The following is a 17,256-nucleotide window of genomic DNA, read 5'->3' as shown; positions in this document are numbered from 1 at the left end:
AGGAGGACGGGTGGCGGCGGTATCGGCCGATTTGGTGGAGGGCGGAGGCGCAGTAGCGGTGGAACCGGCGACGGGGGTGGTGGAGCGCCGGGATCTGACGGTGGCGCGGCGGCGGCGCGCGGGCGGGCGGCGGATGGGAAACAAAATGAAGGGCGGTTGGCGCGCGGACAGGTTTTTACGTCACCAGTGGCATGGGGATGCAAATTTGCATCTCCAAGTGTTGTATTTTACTCCCTCCGTTCCTAAATATAGGTCTTTGTAGAGATTTTACTATGGATTACATACGGAGCAAAATAAATGAATCTACACTCTAAAATGCATCTATATACATCCGTATGTGGTTCATAGTGGATCTCTACAAAGACTTATATTTAGGAACGGAGGGAGTATATCACTTGGAGGAGGTGATGTAAATTTTTGTTGCATCTACATCATCTGTTGGAGCAACGTTTTTAGCCCTTGGTGATGTATAAGTTAGTTATTACTTGTAGAATGGTTGGTTAGAGGATTGCAGGGAAAATTGATGTAAAGTGCACATAACTTGTGCACGCATGTGGCATAGTCACTCAAACCAGTGTTTCCATTAAAAATTTACAAGTAATAGTATGAATTACCTCCCAAAATCGACCTGGTAGTTCTTTCAGAAGTGATTTGAGAATATTATGGTGGTGCGCAGAAACAGGTTCTCCAAGGGCATCACATAGACTTTTTGTAGCCTTGGCTGACTGCAATAACCATAGTATGGTAAGTATACAAGTTACAGCATTTTTAACTGTCACCAATTTATTTGTATGAATAGAAAATCAGTGACAGAGACTACACCTTTCTCTTGCCAGCCCATGATGATGAGGACATGCAATCGCACAAAAGGGATACAATTTCTGGTAAATAAAGCTGAAGGGTTACTTTTTCACTGCTAGGAATATCCTCCCAAAGTTCTCCATACAAGGCACTGGTCTCTTTATCATCATCAAATCTGAAAGAAGTTTTGTTATTTGAGATCCAGTAAGTGCGTAGACTACAGGGAACTGCTTTTGTAGTTTTAATGATCATAAGATCATGAATTGCTGACATATTAGTTTCAGAACTCAAGATGAAAGGTTAAGACTTAAGAAATGTCGTTCACATACCTTGAAGAAAAAATTACAGGGATAACCACTGCATTGTATCCACTAATAACATCTGCTGCATTGCTCAAGTACGATTTAATAAGAACTGCACCAGATAACTGAGAACTTTTTTCACCTAAATGCAGAGAAGCGGTGTCTTCAATAAGTTTCTGAGCCTGAGATTGGCTGGCATATTTCAAAACTGCAGCACAAGAAGACGCAAAGGCCCTTTTGGCTGCAGAACTCCTTTCCTCCAGAACAGCAGTATAAAGTAATTTCAGTAACATCACCGTGTATGGCTTGATGTTAATCATGACCTTCTGTACCAGCAAGGTGATGAAGCTAGCAACACCAACCCTGAAATCAGGCAACAATGACAGGGTAAGATTACAGTAAGTGAAGTGAAATGGTACTATCATGAATACTACAAGGCCCATATTAGCATGAAAACTAACCTTGTATTAAGACCAACAGCAGATCTAACCATTTGAGCCAGGCGAGGAATCAATAGCTCGAGTGAATTTGTGTCAACAACTTTGATACATATATCAAGGGTTTCCCACATTGGAGAATCTTTTGCTACAGCTACACGCAAGCTGTCAAGCTTCTCGGTTTGGATGCCAGCATTTCCTGCATGCATCTTTCGTCCAAATACAGGAGTGAGTACAGAACAGAAATAACATGGTAGACTTAATAAGTAATAAGACATCAACTTTCCTACAAAAACCACCAAAAGTAGCATACCTCAACATAGTTTAACCTTTGATCCTCCAAACTTGACAAACATTCAAGCATACAACTAACAAGTTCTGACAGATGTGGCCGCAAGGCAATGCCAGCCCCCTATGAACATCAAGAAGTCATAAACTGAAGATTTTGCTTTTCTTTATTCTTTTCATTAAAGAGACACATAGGAGCATGAGCACTAACAGTATGTTATAGGCCATGCATAAGCAAACCATAACAATGCTTTGGATGCAATTAACCAACGACATCAATACTACAATCCTACTAGGGAGGAGAATAGTAGGGGAGAGACCTACTGAAATATAGTAAGGTCAAACAAAGGAATTCACATGCAAACATATAAGGTTCCACAGGAACCAAGACAGTCCAAAAGTCTGTCCAACCTAACAAAACTGGCACATGAAGGTAGCAAAGTTACTGAGTGTACATTAGGACTACTTCCCACAAGTAAAAGAAGTAAGCAAATTGAAATAAGGAAGCAGGATATACTATCAAGATCAGACTCCTTTTCCTTCCTCAGTCAACTAATCCAGCCTGTCAAAGCTTCAGCCAACTGCTAGAAAACCCTATACTTCAAGACTTCCACCATTCCAAGCTAATTAGTAACAGTTTTTTCTCCATCTATCAAGGATATAACTCTTGGCCACCAAGAAGAAAGAACATAGATTACTTGCAGTTTATTTAAGTTTCAGTGTACTGCAAAAATATAAAGTTCACCATAAAAACAATCAATCAGTGCGATGTTTTCACATCAGCACCCTCCTGGGAAGAAATTCCATTGTAATCTATGATCTCGTGTTCGCTTAATTTGTTAAGATAAAACAGAACTCTCAGAAACTAACACTGAAACTTAATAGCATTAGATGCTACATCTGACACATTATGGTATAAGTGCAGTTAAACATTATAACTTTCACCACTGATAATACCTTGGCAAGCTTCATGACCAAATTTATAGATGCTTTTTGAACGCTTGCAACTTTACTGAGTATGCCTTCAGAAAGCAAGAATGGAAGTACAATGTTCATTGTTTCTTTTGCATCAGAAGCGGTAGTAAGTGACACATCACAGAGCCTAACTGTCAATGAGCTTACAGCTCGGCACAAACTGTCACCAGCATTTCGCACGGTTTCCTTTATGTCATCCATCGCACGGAAGGTGGTTGTCCATATTTTTATCAAATGCTTAGAAACCTTGAGAAGAACAAAAGAAAAGGTGAGTTCTATTTCATTCTCAAAAGATTGTGCAGCCTAGTGCACTGACTGGAAGTTTCAAACTAACTCCAAAATATTCACATACCTGACTATATCTTCGACCTTGGATGATGTCTGCAAGTGCAAGACAAGAAGCTTCACGTGAGCGCCAAAGCCGTGATCCAGATTGAACCAACAGATCCTCTACTATGACATCATAATGTTCATCTATTGCCTTTTTGGGATCTGAAACAATTAACTTCCAGATATGTCCCATTGAATCCTAGAAATGCAACTGGAATTGTCAGCTAGGAGGAAAGCTTATTGCTGCTTAAGATAATATTCTAGGTCATAATTAGATAATCTATGAGTGCACACATCAATAAGAAGATCAACAAAGAGTGCTAATAGACGATGCCAAAATACTACTGATTGGCGCTGTACCTAGTAAACATAAAAGCAGAGCTAAAGATGCTTATAGCGTTATCACTATCCATTCTTTACAAATCCAAGCTTCGTTAATTTCAAGCACAATAAGGATGGCGTGCACAGCAGCAGCGGTGGCAACAATAGTTGATTGTGTCGCAGCTGGTTGGCCAACCATATGGGACCATGGTAATGAATGGTACGGCCAAGTAACAGCAATCTCGCACAACAGACAGGATTATTCAACAGGCAAGACTTCTATAGCCAAGTGTGCTGCTGCAACAGGAAAATGGTGGTGACTAGTGCAGGATGAGGGAAACAAACAAGCTAAATTTGATGAAAAATAATGACTATATTGGCAACACAAAAGCACAGCCAAACTTGGAGAAGTGGTCAACATTCTGATTTGTTCGAGGAACCACTGTACAAGGTAATACTTGCTAATCACTGAAACGAGTCTCCGCAAGCTCCCTGACCAACTTGTTGGTAAGTAATACATGAGATAAAGAATCTAGGCAAGTCATGCTGGCCAATTATGTAGGCATCTGATCTTTCACAGAAGCAACAAGCAACATTCCCCAATAGCTAAGGTGACTCGTCCACATTGAAGTGCAAATATTCACATAATAATACTATCAATTTAATTTCACTGCACCACCAAAAAAAGGAATATGGCAAATATCATAATGTGAATGTAATACTTTATACCTGGATGTTCTTATCAGGATCATATTGGTATCGGACAAGCCTAGGAATTAAGGTGTGCAGATGGGGTTGAAGTGCCTCCCCAGCTTGTTTGGCTATCTTGGAAAATCCAAAAGCAGCACCCCTCTTGGAATTGAGAGCAGCCTGATAGTTAGCCAGATCCATGAACTTGTATATCAAGTCAGGTTGTCCCATCTCATTGGCAAGACTACAGAGCTCCTTGTATGTGCTAAGCTTTCCTCCAGCAGGATTACTGCCAATGGTTCCTTCTTGAAAAACCTCTGAATCCTCCATCAACTAATGCAAGTACATTAAGAAAAAAATACTTAAGTAAAAGATAATTGAGGATCTCATAAAAAGGTAGAATTTGAGAAAATAGTATGCACCTTAATGGCCTTTTTCTTTTTTGCTGCACCAGTCAGTGTATTCACCAGTGCATGAACCAACTGCCCTTTCATAGAAGCATCACCAAGTTCATACACTATACTCATACCTTGGGATGCCAAATCTTGTGTAAGCTCATTAGAATCGCCAATAAGGTGAGAAAAGGCTTCCTGTAAAGTAAGTGAACACCAAATGTTCATGATAGCCATAAGCCCAGAGCAAACAGCTAACTGAGAAAAGGCATGCTAAGTACCATCGCAAAGATGCATAACTAGAAAACAGTACCAGCGCATATGAGCTGACAAGTGAGTCCTAGCCTCCTAGGGCCACAAAATTTGCATTTCTAACTTTTTAAATCAACCAACAAAAGAAGTGGCACTTTCCAGGCGCCCAAAATTATCACTGACATCCGTTTCAAAAAAAAAATTATCACTGGCATGAAGAAGGCCGATATTTGATTGAGAAATGCATGATTATCGTACAAAAAGAAAGGTGAAAGATGAGAGAGGGTCAACACTACGGACAACTGTTTCCCTCCAAAGCAAGAACATTGCTAGCTGTGGAAACAGTAACCTAATCACCAGTATATGCATATACGTTGTAGCAAGAAAAAACTCTCAATCAAAAGGTACAGATACCCCAAAGGCCCAAAATTAAAATATGTTTCTAAAAGGAGGTTTATTTTTGGCACAGTAAATCTTTCAGTCTTAGACTAGGTGGTTATCAGTACTACAATGCTGAAATTTCTGGTCATAGAATGGTAGAAAAAACATCTTAAGAACTTGGAACTTCTATACTACTCCCTCCGTTCCATATTACTTGTCGCTGATTTAGTACAAAGTTGTACTAAATCAGCGACGAGTAATATGGAACGGAGGGAGTAGTATATTAAAAGCTACTCTTATTACAGATTTTAGATGGCAGGTAGAAGTATACCACACTATTTAAGCTGGCTAGTGCACCCCAGACAGTGAGTGCTCATTAGCATAAAATCATACAGACCAATGTTCGCATAATGATTGATCAGTTTAATGCAGTGCTACAGTTTAGTAAGAAGAAAAATTAAGAGCTTTATGATGATCTAGAAGTTATATATTTATTAAAAACCTGAATCTGTGGAAGAAGTTCAAGGATCTTCGGATGCCGACCACAGTACATTGTGAGTGAGACCAAACAGACTGTACCCGCACAGCGTTCCTCTTTTCTGCTGCTATAAATTAGTGTATCAAACAACTTGTTTATAATTTCTTCTTGAGCCGTTGTACGTGCTTCTTCACAGCTGCTTCTTTTACCGAAGTTCCTTGAGTCAAGCAGGGGTGCATCACCAGTAAGAAAGTTTGTGGCTTGGGAAAGGGAAACAAAGTTTGTTTCTAGTATCACATCTGCAGTCACAGGAACTTCACCCCATATGAAAGAGAGAGCCTCGCCAGATGCAAAAAGCACATCTTCAACCTAAATAGATGAAATCCTTAATATGATTATTGTCATAACAGTAGGAGTAATATTTTTCACTGAAAATTTGAATTATAACAGTACCTTAGAACGCGCGAGACTGAAAATCAAGTCTAACGCTATTTTCAGATGTGAAAAGGACAACTCATTCCATGAAATATGTCCAAGTGATACCAAGATCTTTTGTATAGCTTTGGTATCATTTTCGGAAAGCGGCTTTGTTAATCTCTCATGCAGAACAGTTAAAACTCCAGCTGTACGACAAACAAAGTTAGCTTAAATAAATAACCAGCAAAGACAGGCGGTGAACACTGAACAGCTTTACCTGCAGAGGAGTTCCTACTAATGGAAGGCAATGCACAACGGAGCCCAATATGGCCAAGAGATTCCATTGCAATTGATGCCAATGTTGAACCCTCAGACTCAACAACTTTTACAAGAATATCAACAACCTTTTGGACCAGTTCTTCAGGTATCTGTGCATTTACTTATCAGGTATAAGAGCAAATCAATAGTTTCAAGGCTACATTGATGAAACAATGCTTTTAAAGTCAAAGGATACATAAATCATAACTGTCCAACTATACAGCAAATACTTTAACCAAACTTCTAGAAGTTAAAATCCTGCATCATGATGACGAGAACAAACATGATTTATAGTACCTTCTTCCTTTCTTCCATAATGTCAAGCATAATTTTTTTTCCTATTAAACATTCATGAGAAATACTATACTTATTGTTCTAATACCAGCCGCGCATCTGCAGAATCATGCAAAAGGCACAACAAAATAGACAGGTCTGAAAGAATCTTCGAGCATCTAAGCAGGAGAACTAGGTAATGGCTCTTCAAATATACTCTTTCTTGACAGCAAGAACATCTCCTTTATCACTTCTCTAGCTCGCAAAGAGATCAACCAATCAACTAGAACACTTAGGTACCTAGCTGCACAAGCCCCTCCTGACGGCTTCCCTCTGATTGAATAGAGCACGTGCGTCGTATGGTCAAAGACCCCCCATGAATTGACCAAACATCAGTTCTGTACAGGGAGTATAATACAAGAGATACAAACTAGGAATTTCTGGACTATGTCAGCCAATTTCTATCCCCTATTCTCAATACAACAGCATAGCATAGATGGAGTTTCACCGAAAGCAGTGAAAGCAAATATGCTAAGATTTCATTTAAAGTGCACAATTCAGCAAAGAAAATGAGATACGCAATAAGCTACAAAAATGAGGGAGAGGAAAGCAGAATGAGCTTACATAAGATTCCTTCAAACAGCAGGCGGTTACATACCCAATTGCGCATAACAATCCATGGTAAATCTCAAATCTGGCCCAAAAATCAAATATATACATGAGAAGTATGGCAACATAAGTAAAACATCAAAAGGGTTGTACTTTTCTCCTGCATACCTTGACGGATGATTTGGGTCAAGTGCTGAAGTGAGTTCAGACAGAAGACTCAACGCAGCCGAGCTTGAAAGTGCTGAAGAAGCAATGCCAAGCAGACGGGCCGCAGCTTCACGAGCATCAGAATCAACATGACTAAGTAAAGTTCTCAGCCAATGTAAACGGTTGGCATACCGTGACGATACCAACTGCAAATTATGAAAATTTATGAAGCAAAAGGTAAAAACATGTGAACAAAGAATTAAGCTTCTTTTAACATAGGTAGAAGAAAAAAAACCTTTGGCTGACGAGAGGATATATCAACCAATGACTTCAAGGCCAATGCATGCAGTTCACTAGACCCTTCGTATGACATGGCATGTTCTAAGACCACACACATTTTTGCTACTGGGGAATGAGATGGATCTTCTTGCGAAAGATCTGGAATATCACTTGCCTCAAAGCACTTCATCAGAAACTTGATCATTGCAAGAAATGTTTTTGATGGGAATAGCAGCTTTCCATCACTCTGATCGTTAGACTCCAGCAGCTTAGGCTGCTGGCTGTAGATATAATTTAGCATCTCCACAATATCGGGATAGTTGAAATCAACAGTAATTGCAGGTGACTGCCTCTCATCATTTAACAGATTTAGACCTGTTAGAGCCATTTCCCTGTGTACAGAAGAATCAACAGCAGCAATTATATATATACAGGAACTTAAGGAATGCATCAATATGTTAGCATCATAAAAATAAACCATGAGTGTGTTGTATTAGGACAAAATCATGGATACTAATTTACAAGTACCAAGTGTACAACTACAAGTCAACTCTCATCAACTTCGAAGTATTGGCAATAAACTACTACCTCCGTCTCGGTGTATAAGTCATTCGCGTAGTTCTAGGTCATCGATTTGAGGAATTAAATACTCCCTCCGTAAACTAATATAAGAGCGTTTAGAATACTAAACTAGTGATCTAAACGCTTTTATATTAGTTTACAGAGGGAGTATGTGTTATATGTCATGAAAAGTATATCACTAGATTTCTACACGATTTAGTTTCTAAATATATATTTTTTGTCACATATAATACATATTTAGATAGTTAAATTGTCAACCTAGAACTACGTGAATGACTTATACACCGGGACGGAGGTAGTACTAAAGTCCGGTTTGCATGATCCACGAAAGTGTTTGATACTAAATTGGACTTGTCCAGATACTGCTCCCTCATTTTGGAAATGTAAGGCACACACGCTTTTCAAGATTTACCTTTGACCAATTACCAATATGTGTGTTATGTGATACAAAATTGATACCATTGGAAGATGCTTTAAATAAATACGAACCCAACAACATTAATTTTGAAATAAAACCTTTATACTTCCTCCGTTCCTACAAAAGGGACTACATACGGAGCAAAATGAATGGATCTACACTCTAAAATATGTCTATATACATCCGTATGTAGTCCTTATTGGAATCTCTAGAAAGACTTATATTTAGGATCGGAGGAAGTATTCGTACAATTGTTGGGCAAGAATCTCAGAAAGCTTGTGTGTCTTACATTTCCAAACAAACGGAGCACTGTGCTAGAAAAGAGACGATCCTAAGGGTGCTACCATTGCCTATAGGGTTAAAAAGTTGAGCGTGCATACAACAGGCCCAAGTTTTACAGATTTCATGGCCAGATGTTAAGTACATAGGAGAAGATGAACTTGTATCTGGTATAACAGTACAAAAATGCAACAAAAGAGCAACAAAAGAGCAACAAAGCACCATGCTGGCATATTGTATGTGTACTAGTATCTTCAATAACCAACCTTATGTCCAGTTTTACATCTGAAGCTCCAAGCATGCAAATGTACCGGCTTGGGCAGTGCTGCATGTCGTATAACGTTGTTGACCATCTTACAGCAGAAAATCGAACCTCAATTTGCTCCTTCAAGAAAATTTACAATATAAATGTAACATCAGAAAATTATAGTCTCCGAACAACTAAAGGCACATGCATTTCCTCAAATAAAGCCCTTAAGAATAGCAAGATACTGCAACTTAAACACACTACTCTAATGCATAATGGAAGTGTGCCCCATAGCATCACAAAAATCAGGAGAAGAAATAGTCATCTACCCAATGGAATCCATTATCCCAATCGCAATATCTTAGATTTCTTCCTTCAGTATTATTTTTGTCACATATCTCCAGACCAGTCCAAGAAAATAGGGTGAAAGTGAAACTATACAGAGAAGGTCTCAGTTTGACCTTCGTAGAGCCCGACTAGGTTCTGGACTATAAAAGTATTTGTGAATAGATAATTAGAACGATAAACTTTACCACTTGACAATTTTCCAGAAGAAGCGCCTCAAGATCCTTCCGTACTACAATTGAAGCACCCTGATACCATGAGCAACAAAATGAGTTAAATACAAGTAATGAGTTAGGTACAGCACCTTACAGTCGGAGCTAAGAAAATATTCAGCTCATAAACTATTATGAGCTGCATGTTATAGATTTTTTTCAGTAAAACAGTAACAGCAAGCCAACAACACTAGACTGCAGATGGGTTAGGCCACATTACATGTGAAAGGTGTTATGAATGATTTTGCAGCATACAAACATTGGTGTATAGACAAGCAACTCCAGTTAAAATCCTTTTGTGTGAAGCAAGGATAAAATCTTAAGAGTTGTTGTGTTGCCAAGGTTCCTGGTTTATCATGCATACCAGACTAGCATGTAAGGACATGGGGCATTACAATATTACAGGGACTTAATCGACAATAAGCTAGCACTTATGTACTGCATCAAGCATTAAATATAGTTATTTGATTACTGAAGACAACCAACGAATCAAAATTCACAATCATCTTTGCTGGCGTCTTAGATAGGCTGTGACAGCATACTTTAGCAAGTGCTCCATAACTACCTTATATGCTGTAGCAAGGGAAGTGGCTGCCTCCTGAATTGTGAGGCGGAGTGATTGATCCTCCAACCTCAAAGCAGTGAAGAGTCGAATAGCCATTTCTGTTTTGTTGCTGCAATGTTCACAGAAGTAGTAGATCATTCCCCATAGCAGAAACAAAATATGAGCCGAGAAAGTAAAAGTGTATGACAAGGGCATGCCTGAATAAATTAGGCATACGAGAGGCGAGCAAACCAATGGCCTGGTATGCAAATATTTTGACATCTCTAGCAGTGGAATCTGGAGATGGAGGACATCAACAAATCATTGGATATTTTCTCGAGTACAAAATGAACAATTTTTTCATCGAAGAGATGTTAAATTCGAGTAATATAAAGAAACAATGCGGAAATAAATCACATGCAGGTTTGAACAAGTAGAGTAGATAAGAAGTGCAAGAGACCTGCTTCTGTACTGGACGAACCATCAAGGGACCGTAATATTCCACTGAGGATAACTGGGCCAATTAACTTTAGTTGGTCCATTACTGCCTAAAACAATAACAAAACTATTATAATACACAGCCTTCCCATACCATATTACAACAACGGCAAGGGCGGGGGTTAACATTGATGGAAGAAGGGCAAGCTGGAATGTACAAGATGAACTATATATGATCAAATTGAACATACATGTTTAAAAACCCAGACAGTGAACTCCATCCCTAGCTGTTTCAGCCTTGAAGTGGTTCCACTTCCTGGAGGCAGAGACATAGCAGAAACATATTGAGGTCACCACCACATATGGCAATGATGAAATTGAGATTTTGCATTCTGGAACTACATGCTAATAAATTAAAATGAATGGGACATAATGAGATAATCTTAGATGGAGGCCCATTACTTATAGGTCCGCCACATGAATACTACATGGACATAATGGACAAATATGTGTTTCATCTCATGAAGAACAGATACCAGGCAGTGAGATATTGAGGCTTAACAAAAAAATGCTCTCTAAAAGCAACTTAAGCATGATTATTGAATGGAAAACAATGTTCAAAGTTAAATTGAGTCATTCAGCAGGACCTTAATGTTCTTTTTCCTTCTTTCTCAAAAAAATGTTCTTTTTCCTGTCTTATATTCCACACATCCTTTACTCTTCTTTTTGTCCGTCCGTTCACGTTCAAATTATTATTCTTTTTGCCTATGGTGCAACTTTACATGATAATGGAATGGAATGCCCAAAGGGTTGTAAACACAACTTATCCACGACTATTTTAACCTAAAAGAAAATGTTTTAGTCCGAACAAGGGTGAAGTTCAATGTCCTTCATTCCTCTACTTCAATGCACTTATATGACTGGTAGAGATATAAGTAGGAAAATGTCCTTTGCTACCAAGTACCAACAGAGCTTATTAAATATGCAGTTTATTGGCCATGTGCCATGACTAAAAATATAACAATGCATAAAAGAATGTAAAGATATGATACCATAGATGCAGCCAAAAATGCATTGAAGTGTGTATGGAAATGCGTTTGCTGCAGCAATAGACCGGCAGAAAACACTCATTAGGCGAACACGCAATGAACTAGGTGCTGGGGCGACTTTCAGTTCTGCAGCTATATTTTCTGCACTTGCGGTACCTGTGACACCAGAGATCATTACCATGAAACATTCAGATTCACATGAGCAAGACAAGATGCAACGAAACTGCCAAGTTGATAACAGGGAAGAAGAAAAGAGAAGCATGCACACGTGTGGGTATGGATGTGTGCAACAACGCAATTGGGGGGCCTGCTGATGGAGATCAATGCCAGTGGCAGGCATGCGCTGTATGCAACTATGTGAGTATGGAGGAGGAATCTAGATGGTATGCATACTTGTGAAAGGTAAGCAATTGGGAGTTCAAGAACAGGCCAGGAAGGCATGAGAACAGGCATACAAACACAAATGACTTTCTCACCTATAGATCATGACAACAGAAACAAGCAAAAGAAAGAGAACTGAAGTTAAACTAGATGTTTTTGTTTCACAATTATACTACCTAGCAAACTGAATTTCCAAACAGTAATTCAGTCACTTAGTCCACAGAAAAGTAGGTCAGTCAGATTCCAGACCACAAAAATGGAATAGCTATGCCACACCACAGGACGGGTATTGTAGTTGAAATGTGAAATGCATAAATAGCACCCTATTAAATACATAGTGCATACCATTGAATAGTGTAAACAATCTATTGATAAGCTTGGCATCTTCTAAGCTCGCAGTTGAAGCTTTGCGCTTTAACAACTCGTCTCCTCTCTTAGCAACTGACTCTTGACTATATTGAAACAGTGATCAGCATAATTGTTGATCCACTTAGTCATTTCTACAGATTGTAAATTGATTTTGAAATGAAAGTACCTATCGGAAGCACCAGCTAAATAAATAGGGTAGAGAATGTCAGATGCCAGCTGCATAGCTTCAAGAACATTCAAGATACCTAGCTGAAAAGATTGGATGAGAAATTCAACCATAAGAAGGAAAGTGAAGGTAGTACACTCAACAATTTAAATGTGTGAATGCATGTGCAGACATCAGTACGCGCACAGGGATAAAATATACAATACACTGAACAATCCCAATGAATGCTCAACAGAAAAATCGCATGTACTTTGGTATACCTTTCTTGATGTAAGTGTGTCACCTTTCAGTGGTAGCTTTCCAGTAACACGATCTGCTTGGGCAACTGAAAGTCCTGCTGGGCATCCAATGCTGAAGAATGCTAACAGTCAGCCTCCTGAATTCAATACATGTATTATAACTTTACCTGATTCAGTTAAGTAGAATGTACCCTTGAGATGGCGTTTGATACAATATTGTGTGAAAGCAGAAGTCAGCAAAAACTAAGCCATCATCAGATCCACTTATGGATCGATATTTTAAGGCAATGTTATCATCCACCTTACGTGTGTTGCATTCACCAATAGCCTGGCCAACAAATAAAAACGAAAGGACAAAATCATGCAAATGCTACAGAATGTATGTATGGGAAGGGGGCTAAAATCAACACAGCCAAAATAACTTTGGTTTTGGCTAAACATGCACATGAGAATGGAGGTACAGAGAAAACACAATTCTCTCAAGGGAAGTACTTATGTCATATTTCTATGTGCAACGCAGGTAATCTATAATTCTATCCTCCATTTTGAGGATTAACTTTAAGCATAAAATTTGTGTCATTAACTACAGCACATGTCCAACCTGGAACATGATATGTCTTTTTTTGTTCTTGTGGGAAAAAATCCACTGCAATACTGCACTGCACATCCTTGAATAATATGTGCACTTTATGGTACACAACAATCCTAGCTAAACTTTCAGTGCAACTAAAAATAATTCAATATGATCAACTTCTATATCACATCCCGTTTTAGGACAATATATGCATGACATGACTAACCTTTGATACAAGTCTCAAGATAATTCCCTGATGCTGAGCTGGAACTTTCGATATATTGATTAGCAAATCAGGTGCGATGTTTCCCTTCTCCTGTTACAAATTGTTAAGTTTGTATTGTTAACTTCCCAGTAAAGGTAAAATAATAATGCTAAGGAAATGGGAAGCCGGCAAAGGGAAAGACTATACCTCACTTGGCAGGCGTTCAAACGCCATCTCAATATAAACAATACAGAAGTTGCGAACAATAGACGTTGAAGCAGATTCAGTATAGATCTTCCATAAATCCAGCATGGGCAGCGAAATCTCAGGCCTGTGCTTCACCCGTTTGTTGATGTGGCTGAGAATCTCCATGGCCTAGTCAAATACAGAAGTGGTATTCTATTACATGCCATTCATTCGCATAAAAATGTAGTATGTTTGTTATAACATGATATAAAACATGCACCAAAAGAACAGGCTCGGCAGTAAGCATTCTTTCTACCGGAAAGGAGGCATGTGTATTGCTGAGTATCAGGCCAGCACTTGAGCAGGTGCAGGGGACTATTAGACGGCGCATGGTTTTAAGTCAGAATAATAGGGAACTTGTACGAATTAAATTTCTGCAGGGAATATAAGCAGAATTTCCTCTGTTCCGAGTAAACGAGGCTCGAATTCCGGGACCTCACGAGCAAATCGGAGCAACGGAAAAAAAATCACCACACACAGGCTAAACCAACTAAAAGGGGGCTAAACCAACTAAGAACGACACCCAGAGCTCGCGCTGAATGGCTGGGGAGTGGCGACTTACGAGCTTCCGGACGGAGGTGGAGGTGGAGGCGAACGAAGTGATGGCGTAGGGGAGCACGCGGACGAGCAGCGGCGCGAGGCGGGCGTCCTCGGCGAGGGCCAGGCGCGTGAGCATCCGGTCCAGGGCGTCCTCCCTCTCCGCGTCAGTCGGCGCCGGCGGGGCGGCCGACGGCTCCCCCATCTCGTGCGGCTGGGTGCTGTTGTTGGACTCGCTCGGTCGCCGCTGGTCTGGCGCTTGCCTTCCGGCGCAAGAAGAAAGGGGGGAGTGCGGATCGAGTCGACTCGAGTCGGGTCCGTGTATAAACCGTTTTGAAGGAAGAGCGCCGGAGTGAGCCGGAGGTCGAACCCTGCTGCACGAAACAGGCGTGCTGCTAGGTCGACCGGCCAGGTTCTAGAATGGCCCCTCTAGAGCCGTACAATGCACCCGCGCGTAGCCGTTTGATTTGGGTTTTGTCTCCATCTTTTTCCCTCCCACCCTTCCTCGCACCCAACGCCATCTCAAAATCCCCGCGTGAAAATGCCGCACCATGCCCTCGACGCTCGCAGCACCTTACCACCAGTGAGCACGTCGTGTCATGTCCATCGCTTGCATTACCTCCCCAACCAGCAAAGTTGTCGCTCGCAGCACCTCACCACCCGGCGAGCTCACGGCGGTGTGTGTTGTCGCTCGCCACATCACGTCGTTGCCATTGGACCTCACAGCACCGTCATGTCCGTCATTGCTCTGGTATCATCCGCTCAATCCTCTCACCAAACGCTGTCATGTGTCATCGGTCACAGCATCGGCCCATGCCGATTGCAGCGTACTCGTTGCACCACTGCCATGTCACAGCATCACCGCAGGGCTATCATAGCTTCCCGCATTGTCAGTCGCAGCATCGGCCCTCGCCGGTTCCAGCAGAAAGGACACGATCACAACATCGCAATCGGTTTGGTTCCAACACACAACGATCACGGGTCGCAAACATCTCTTGATGTTGGTTCCAGCGCACGGGTGACGCGATCACAACAACACTGGCGACTGGATCCAGCACGCCTCGACTATGATGCAGCGTCACCGTAGCTGGTTCCCGCACGCGGCGACTATGGATGCAACGTTGCCACAGCCGGTTCCAGCATCTCCTGACGCTGGTTCCAATATCCCGCATCGTCGATCGAAGCCGCCCGTCAACAACTACAGCACGTGGGGTGACGATGCCATGTACTTAGGGTAGGATCATGGGCCTAACCTAGACGCCCTACCCAAGGACATTGCCCTAGAGTCAAAGACATTTGAAGTACAACAGAAGATACTGACTGAAATCATCTTGGAGTGCAATCCACTCGACGAGCTATTCCGGTCGGATACCCCAATTCCACTCGACCAAGATAGAGTCACTCAACCATATGAAGAATCACTCGGAGTACAGAAGATCTAAAGCCACCCCAGGATGGCAACGGTCAGGCGTTCACTCCGTAGTCTTAAAGGTCATTAATAGTCATTCATAGCAGGCGTTACCAGTAACGTCCATGTCTTAACTTAGATTGAACCCTGTGTAACTGAGGGCTGGAGGGGTCTGGCGCACTCTATATAAGCCACTCCCTCCTCTTGCACAAGGGTTGGCACCCCCTTAACTCACACACATATTCCAGTCGACAAGCCTCAGGGCACCGAGACATAGGGCTTTTACCTCCTCCGAGAGGGGACTGAACTCGTAAAACTCGTGTGTACAACCTTGCCGTACCTAGGACATTGCCTCCTCCTTCGTACCCCATATCCTTACTGTCAGATTTACTCCCACGACAGTTGGCGCCCACCGTGGGGCTGGTGTCTTAGCGACTTCCAGTGAGGTTGCAGTTTTTCCAATCTCCATCAACATGGTTTCCGGCGGTGGTTTGGCTTTGGACCACGAGATCCGTCTCGGCGCGCTCGTCTTCATCGCGGATGACTCCGCCTTGCTCCAAGAAGCCCCCCTTGACGTCGAGGCCCTTCCCATCCGCGGGGCGGCGCATTTCCGCGCGAGTGCCTGCGACGTCCTCCTACGGTAGCCATCGACCCAGTATCGATCGGCTCCCGCGGTGTCCACTCTCCTCGCTGTACGCCCCCGCAAGCGGTCCGGTCGATCGCGGCTTCAGCGGTGGGTAAAGCACACGGTGGCTCGCTAGTCGGCCACCCCTCAAGTTGCGGCCATCGAGCCCAACGAATCCCTCTGCGGACCATTCGACCTGTCGACTGGTTCCATGGACACTCTTTTCGAGTGCGGAAGTAGTGACCCTGCGGCGGAAGTCCTCATGGTCAACTCGCCTCACATCCCGCCTGGGTTCCGTCGCGGCGGCGGCGATGGCCCGTCGCATGATCACGATGAATATCATCCTGAAGCTCTCACTTCGGAGCAAAAGGGAAGAGCTGCATCGTCGCAACATGGAGGCACTCCACACCGCCATCATTGGGGAGACCTCTGAGGCTCGGGCCTTGGAGGTTGCGCCCCTAGCTACTTTAGCTGAGCACACGCGTCTGGAAAATCTCCAACACTCACTCGACGAACGTGCTCATCGACAGATCCCTGAATCCAGTCGACAGCCGCGGCAGTTGTTTCCGCCTGAACCTCAGGTATAGCGCACTCCGATCCAGAATCTTACAGCTACATCGCGTATAGCAGAATCAATTCAGCCCTCTCATTCAGAAGCTGGCAGAGGTTTGATGCAGATCCGAGCGCTGCTTCGGGCAGCGG

General features: G+C 42.1%; 1 protein-coding gene across 1 annotated transcript in view; it reads right to left on the bottom strand.

Moving 5' to 3' along the window:
- Positions 1–14,840, bottom strand: part of LOC123103076 (proteasome adapter and scaffold protein ECM29) — an 18,296-nt gene extending 3,456 nt beyond the window's left edge. The window contains exons 1-29 of the mRNA XM_044524565.1: positions 14,547–14,840; positions 13,946–14,113; positions 13,760–13,849; positions 13,151–13,287; positions 12,981–13,071; positions 12,721–12,803; positions 12,531–12,637; positions 11,808–11,960; positions 11,007–11,071; positions 10,778–10,865; positions 10,536–10,614; positions 10,339–10,447; positions 9,750–9,809; positions 9,236–9,354; positions 7,707–8,082; positions 7,433–7,617; positions 7,280–7,349; positions 6,342–6,492; positions 6,101–6,270; positions 5,672–6,016; positions 4,567–4,734; positions 4,184–4,477; positions 3,156–3,332; positions 2,786–3,049; positions 1,854–1,952; positions 1,565–1,749; positions 1,131–1,466; positions 823–976; positions 615–725 (exon numbers count right to left, since the gene is read on the bottom strand). Of these exons, the coding sequence (XP_044380500.1) occupies positions 615–725; positions 823–976; positions 1,131–1,466; positions 1,565–1,749; positions 1,854–1,952; positions 2,786–3,049; positions 3,156–3,332; positions 4,184–4,477; positions 4,567–4,734; positions 5,672–6,016; positions 6,101–6,270; positions 6,342–6,492; positions 7,280–7,349; positions 7,433–7,617; positions 7,707–8,082; positions 9,236–9,354; positions 9,750–9,809; positions 10,339–10,447; positions 10,536–10,614; positions 10,778–10,865; positions 11,007–11,071; positions 11,808–11,960; positions 12,531–12,637; positions 12,721–12,803; positions 12,981–13,071; positions 13,151–13,287; positions 13,760–13,849; positions 13,946–14,113; positions 14,547–14,726 (4,614 nt within the window). The 5' untranslated portion in view covers positions 14,727–14,840. The remainder of the gene's footprint in view (positions 1–614; positions 726–822; positions 977–1,130; positions 1,467–1,564; positions 1,750–1,853; positions 1,953–2,785; positions 3,050–3,155; positions 3,333–4,183; positions 4,478–4,566; positions 4,735–5,671; positions 6,017–6,100; positions 6,271–6,341; positions 6,493–7,279; positions 7,350–7,432; positions 7,618–7,706; positions 8,083–9,235; positions 9,355–9,749; positions 9,810–10,338; positions 10,448–10,535; positions 10,615–10,777; positions 10,866–11,006; positions 11,072–11,807; positions 11,961–12,530; positions 12,638–12,720; positions 12,804–12,980; positions 13,072–13,150; positions 13,288–13,759; positions 13,850–13,945; positions 14,114–14,546) is intronic.
- Positions 14,841–17,256: the final 2,416 nt, after the last annotated feature.

Source organism: Triticum aestivum, chromosome 5A (genome assembly GCF_018294505.1).
Source record: "Triticum aestivum cultivar Chinese Spring chromosome 5A, IWGSC CS RefSeq v2.1, whole genome shotgun sequence".
NCBI lineage: Eukaryota > Viridiplantae > Streptophyta > Magnoliopsida > Poales > Poaceae > Triticum > Triticum aestivum.
The sequence above is the reverse complement of the archived record's forward strand: the minus strand, read 5'-3'. Positions and strand labels throughout refer to the sequence as shown.